This window comes from Hyposmocoma kahamanoa, unplaced genomic scaffold, assembly GCF_003589595.1.
Source record: "Hyposmocoma kahamanoa isolate Upper Pololo Valley unplaced genomic scaffold, ASM358959v1 100021, whole genome shotgun sequence".
Classification (NCBI taxonomy): domain Eukaryota; kingdom Metazoa; phylum Arthropoda; class Insecta; order Lepidoptera; family Cosmopterigidae; genus Hyposmocoma; species Hyposmocoma kahamanoa.
Genome location: NW_020653200.1, coordinates 10,987,725 through 10,994,187, shown reverse-complemented (window position 1 = coordinate 10,994,187; position 6,463 = coordinate 10,987,725). Strand labels below are relative to the sequence as shown.

The following is a 6,463-nucleotide window of genomic DNA, read 5'->3' as shown; positions in this document are numbered from 1 at the left end:
GTTATAAGGTATAAATGTAGGTACAAAGGTATTTTAAGAGATTTAGGAGAGCCTGTCTGAATACATTCATTGAGTTGCACAATGTGGAATGGTGGCACTCTTTCCGTAGCAGAGCGACTTGTGAAGTGTTCGTCGAGGGAAGTACTGCCTTACCTATTTCTGCCGCCAACCAGCAATGTGAACATTGCTGCGTTCCGGTTTCGAAGAGTAAAGGTGCTGGTGAAATTACAGGCATGGAATTTGTCAACTTATGTCTCAGGGAGTCGGGCACAGTGGCAGTGTCCCTCAGATCTTTGTGATTTAAAGCTCTGAGTGGTAATGCAACTGTTAGGGATAAGCGTGTCGCTTCCCAGCAGAGACACGACTTGTTCGTCCCCTCACTTAGTGTTATAATAAAAAAAATCTAAAAATAATATACCTAAATATTAAACTTATCACTAGTGGTCGGATATTCTAATGCTTTTATAAGTAAAGTTCACCTTTCCCTTGAATTACCCTAGAAATGTGGCAGTGGCTTCTTAAAATATATATTTTTCTTCTTGTAAATCCCGGGATGGGAGGCGCGCGTCTCGACGCCGAAGCCTGATATGTTACGGTTTTTATATTTTAAATTACTGTGAACTACTTGAAGTGTCAAATTTACACTTAATACGGTACGATGTTTTCGATAAAAAATTAAATTAAATAAAACACAAAATATTAGTTGATGTGTGAGGTTACACATTTTTCACTTTATATACATAATATATTTTGTAAATTTGATTTAACTATTACATAAATTTACAAACAACCATGTAAACGTTGTTCTTCATCTTCAATATTATATGTCATATTTTCATCAGTTCCAGTGTCGCGGGATTTTTTCAATACAAAAGCACACTCCACGTTAGCGAGCAACCTAGTTTAGGTAATTAAGCATCCATTTATAACACAACACTTATTACATATTTATAATTAGTTACACAACTTTTGTATACCTACAGACCAACAGCGCCGGCGCGCTAGCGTATGTAATGTCCGGGTGCAATCAATAACCCTGGCGCCCTCTAGTAGGCACGCGATGAAAATGTTATATATATAAATATTTTCTTCATATAGTTATATTTTCTTCGGTGATCAGAAATTCGGGTGCAAATAGTGCAATTATAAGTGATGTTGGGATAATCTATACCTAAATAAGCAAGTATTATTCCGAAACGTGTCATTTCTTATTTATTGCTGTTTTTCAAACAGTAAGTTAGCGTTCTCTTTACTTATTATCAATGGTCGGAAAAAGGTGTTCCACATATATAGTTATAGCTACAAGGAGCAACATAGAGTTGTTAAAACCAACAAATATCAATTAATTACTTTTTCGAGTTCCGGATTTCTGGCAATGGTTTTACTGCATCGTTGTCGTACGATGAAACTGGTGACCTAGGAAGTCGAAGTTAGATTTTAAAGTAATTCAAAAATGCAGTATATAACTGTCCTTTTATCAAAATAGAGAATAAAAAAAGTAACGAGAATTCGAGGTTCGAGGAGGGAGGTTGACGCACCGCGACCACAAGCACCGCGCCCCGCATATTGACGGTTACGTTGACGGAACGGCAATAAAGCACTCAGTTATCTACTGTATTTTTTGCACGGCACCATTAGAATTACTTTAAAATCCAACTTCGACTTCCCAGGTCAGTAGTTTATCCTACGATGCAGTAAAAACGTTTCCGTAAATCCGGAATTCGAAAAGTAATTAATTAATTAATTGGTGGTTTTAACAACTGTACGTCGCTCCTTGTAGCTATATCTATAAGTATATATTATGTGGAACACCTTTTTTCCGACCTTTGCTTGTTATTGTGACTTTGTAACGTTTCAAAATGGAGCCATTTGCAAGCTCTAGTTGCGGTGTACCTACATAACATGTCTATCTTTCTTTTACTTATAAAATCTTTGCTTTGTTCGTGAAGCGCCCGTCGATTCCTCATTTGAATCTGTAGAGTACTTTTTAAACGAGTGAAAAAACGAAAATTAATTTTGAACCAATGATTTCATTAGACTCATGTTAATTTTGAATAGGTCGCTACGATGTCTTTGATGTAAAATAAAATTCTGGACCACTGGCCAACCTGTATAATTTGTAACTATACCCACTTGTTGATAACTACACTAAAACTTAGTGAAACGGAGTGTTGAACTTTCCATGACAAAAATATATACGTACATTTAACATATTACGTTGGTATATTCTTTAATATAGTTCGGCTACATTAAAAGAGATCAAACAGACAAGTGAAAAAAAAGACAAGTGACAAAATGAAAATTTTTTTGTAGCAGTAGAGCTCCTTGTGAAAGAGTTCGTCCAGGGTAGTACTGCCACCTTGCCTATTTCTGCCGCCAAGCAGTAATATCAGCATTACTGTGTTCCGGTTTTGAAGGGAAAGAGTGCTGGTGAAATTACAGGCACAGAAGACTTGTCAACTTATGTATGTCTCAGGGTGATGGGCGTAGTGGCAGTGCCCCTTAGATCTGTGTAATTTAAAGCTCTGAGTGTCACTGCAACTCCTTGCTTGCCCTTGCCCCCAATTGCTTCCGAAGCCCCTACCTACCCTAGCCTAGGACTCTTCAGCACCCACCGGGACCTACTGGTAGGGACCACTTTGGGAAACTATGTATTAAAGCTTACAATATATTAGCTATATGTATTTAACTATAAACCAATTAGTTGAATTTTTATTGAATTGATGTTTAATTATCTTTTATGTGAAATTACTCCACTAGTTTAGATTGAACACTCAGAAAATTGAAATTATTTATACCCTGTGCCTGTAATTTCAATTAGTTGAAATTACACGCACAGGGGACTTGTTGGCTTATGAGAGATCTGTATAATTTAAAGCTCTGAATGGCACTGCATCTGTTGTGGACAGGCTTGTCGATTACGATCAGGCGCACGACCTGTTTGTCCCGTCACTTGATATGATAAAAAATAATTCAGCGGTATAGGTATACTTATTTGTTACTTTTGAGCTAATTGTTTTTGCTATAGGTATTATCATTATCGTTATTAAATCAATGATATGTTCAACCTTCTCCTATTGTATTTAGTTACAATACTATTCGTTTAAATAACATATCTAAGCGTACAATAACATTATTTGTTAAAACATATTTGTGGTTATAAGGGGCTGGTAAGACTTTTCGACCTGGCTACATACAACATACCTATATTATAAACATATGGTTACTTGCATATTATGTTTAAATATACGGTAGTTCATACCCTAAACGATATAGTAGTTATGGCGAGTAGGTTCGTTCTCGTCATAACGTTTAAACAGTAATGCAGATTTTAGCAAAAGAAAGCTTCGCTCGGCACTTTCGAACGATACTCAACTACACCAGTTAAGCGCAGGAATGGTTTCACCGCCGACATTTTGTACCAGGCTAGATCGCGACCCGGGTGACCCGGGAACGCCCCGCGCCCTCTCCTCCCACACCTCCCACTGGGCGTGTCCCCCTAGACTAAGGAGTGTGTTGAGACGCCTGATATTTTCCTAGCAACGCCATTTCGACTTCAAGTTGTTCTTCCAACTATACACATAGAGATATATTGAACTATATTAGGCTATAGATACGTATGCTTGTATAGACGACGTAAACATTTTTGTACTTCTTCAGATGAGTAGGAACTAAAGTTCTCGAATCTAGAGTGTTCTTCTTATAGTTACTCATACAGTGCAAACGTTGGTCTATACCTGCATCTTATATTACTAAATTGATAATTAGAACAGATATTAATTTATATTATGAATAACAATTATAAGTAACGTTATGTGCTTTATACATCTACAGAACTAAGTGCCAGCATCAAACGAGAGAAAATTGTAGAGATCTGCGAAGGGTGTGGGCAGAAGATCCAAGACAGATACCTGATGAGGGTTGGTGAGCTCTCTTGGCACGAACACTGCCTCAGCTGTTGCGTTTGCGGATGTCCTCTGGCTCACACCTGTTACACTCGCAACGCCAAGCTTTACTGCAAGCCAGACTACGATAGGTAATTTCTAATTCGGAAAACGGATGCTTCTTATATGAATTAGTTACAATATAAAAAAAAATTGAAGTTTCCCTTTTCTTAAAAAATGTGCTGCAACCGGCCGGTTTTTAAATCTGAACAATGCGAAATGCTAGCGATATGCTAAGCGAGTTGCTGAGCGATTGTGTTTAATTATGCGTGTCAAATGTTGTCCTTATTTCGTAGATTGTTCGGGGTAAAGTGCACTAGATGCGGCGACCGACTTTTACCACAAGAAATGGTGATGAGAGCACAGCAATACGTCTTTCACATACAATGCTTTGTTTGCGTGATGTGTTGCCAGCCTTTGCAAAAAGGAGAACAATACGTAATCAGAGCAGGTCAAATATTCTGCCGACAGGACTTCGAGAAAGAAATGTACATCATGCAACACACTGAAGATGATATGATCATTGACGACTCTGATAGACCCCGCGACGGCAGACGCGGCCCAAAAAGACCGCGGACTATTCTCACTTCAGCTCAACGACGACAGTTCAAAGCATCCTTTGAAGTAAGCCCAAAACCTTGCCGTAAAGTACGAGAGGCTTTAGCCAAAGATACAGGTTTGAGTGTCCGAGTTGTCCAAGTTTGGTTCCAAAATCAGAGGGCAAAGATGAAAAAAATTCAACGTAAAGCGAAACAAGAAGGTGAAAAAAGTAACGACAAAGATAAGGAGAAAGACGAGAAGAGTATCAAACAGGAGTCTCCATCAAGTGAACATGGGAATTATCTGGGATTAGATGGATCTTATTCCGCTTCTAGTCAGCCACTCAACCCCAACTTGCCCTACTCGCCTGATGGTAAGCACTCTTAGAAATCCGCTAGGTTGCTTAATACTAAGAATCCGTAACACATTTTACTTCCTCAATGTGAACTGTAAGACGCTTAGAAACAAATATTTTTATACACTTGCAGGTAAATACTTATTTATTTCTCTTAAGTTGGTATGATACACTCAATGACCGGATAGGTATGTTTATTTCTATTAAGTTTCGTATTTCGTTTCACAGGACGCTTGCATTTTTCAGACTACCCAGCGCACTCGGGGGATAGTTTCTGCAGTTCTGACATATCACTGGACGGTAGCAACTTTGACCAACTCGACGAAGGGGCGTCGGATACGATGAGTTTGCAGAATTTGGAAGTTCAGCATCATTCACATCAACACGCGGCGCATTCGGCCCACGAACCTTTGAACCTTGGTACGGGGGCTGTTGTTAATCCCATAGATAAACTGTACCTAATGCAGAATTCGTATTTTAGTACAGATCATTGATCCACAATCAAACGTGGCTGTGGGAGACGGTCGAAGCTCGGACGAGTCCGACACCCAGCTGCGATGGACCTATGCATCAGGTCTACGTCGACAAGCATTAGCCATACTATGACTTACACTGACATCAATGGGCATATAAACTCTGTTGCTGACACTGCCCTCAATTTACACAATTTTTATGAGGAATGTCCACAATTTTAATCGTTTCCGGTTTCTCGAATATTTTAAGATATAGGGGAAATACGTACAAAATGACATATTTGGCATAATTTGAAATTGGTGGACTCTAGCACGCAACTGACAACTGCATCACATGACTCAAGTGGCTTTTACTAACCTGTCAAAACGTAAACTCACCTCTCTCATCCGTCTCAGAGTCGCTGAAGACTTTTTGTACGTTACGAGTTTTTTCTTTACGACAAGTGTTTTAATATAAATGATAAGTTTTTCGCTAATGTACGTATTGTTGTTGCATTATTTTATTCCACAATAGTTTGCTGTTGCCCTCAAATAAGATTTAAAAAAAGTCTTAATATTTGAATTTTCTTTTTTAAAACCGTTACATGGACAAAATAACATATATAAACAACGGACGGAAAAGACTGGTTACGATGCTTAAATTGTTCGCATAGGACTCACGCTTCTTGCCCTGATGTTCCTAGACGAACAAAGCGTTTTATTTGGAAACTTTGTCAATACCTAATTGTATAGTTTTCACTTGTATGTCATTTTGTCCAAACATAAAGATAATATGTCATCCTGTCCATTGTTTATGGACAAAATGGTTTTTGATTGATCTCAGTTAAACTACGAATATTTTTTTTGTTCTGTTGTTTTTATTCTGTAAATGTTTATTACTTTCAGTAAATAATGAATCAAAGACTATTGGTCTAAAATATCACAGTGCTGTGTATTAACACTAAAGAATTATGACTAAAAATAAAACCCTATGTCACTTTGTACGTATTTCCCCTAAGTCCTTCTATGCTGGAGCGATTACCAGAAAATTAAATGCCTGTAAAGTAATGTAGTCTTAAAACGGAATTATAAACAGATAAATACTTATATAATTTGAATAATATAGAATGTGCTAAATCAACGAGCAGGACATCACCCGTAGCGTTTCGTAC

General features: G+C 37.9%; 1 protein-coding gene across 1 annotated transcript in view; it reads left to right on the top strand.

The window, feature by feature from the left end:
- LOC113225664 (LIM homeobox transcription factor 1-beta) overlaps positions 1-5,977 on the top strand; it is a 40,631-nt gene extending 34,654 nt beyond the window's left edge. Inside the window, exons 2-4 of the mRNA XM_026458042.1 lie at positions 3,835-4,036; positions 4,241-4,857; positions 5,086-5,977. Of these exons, the coding sequence (XP_026313827.1) occupies positions 3,835-4,036; positions 4,241-4,857; positions 5,086-5,333 (1,067 nt within the window). The 3' untranslated portion in view covers positions 5,334-5,977. The remainder of the gene's footprint in view (positions 1-3,834; positions 4,037-4,240; positions 4,858-5,085) is intronic.
- The last annotated feature ends 486 nt before the right edge of the window (positions 5,978-6,463 follow it).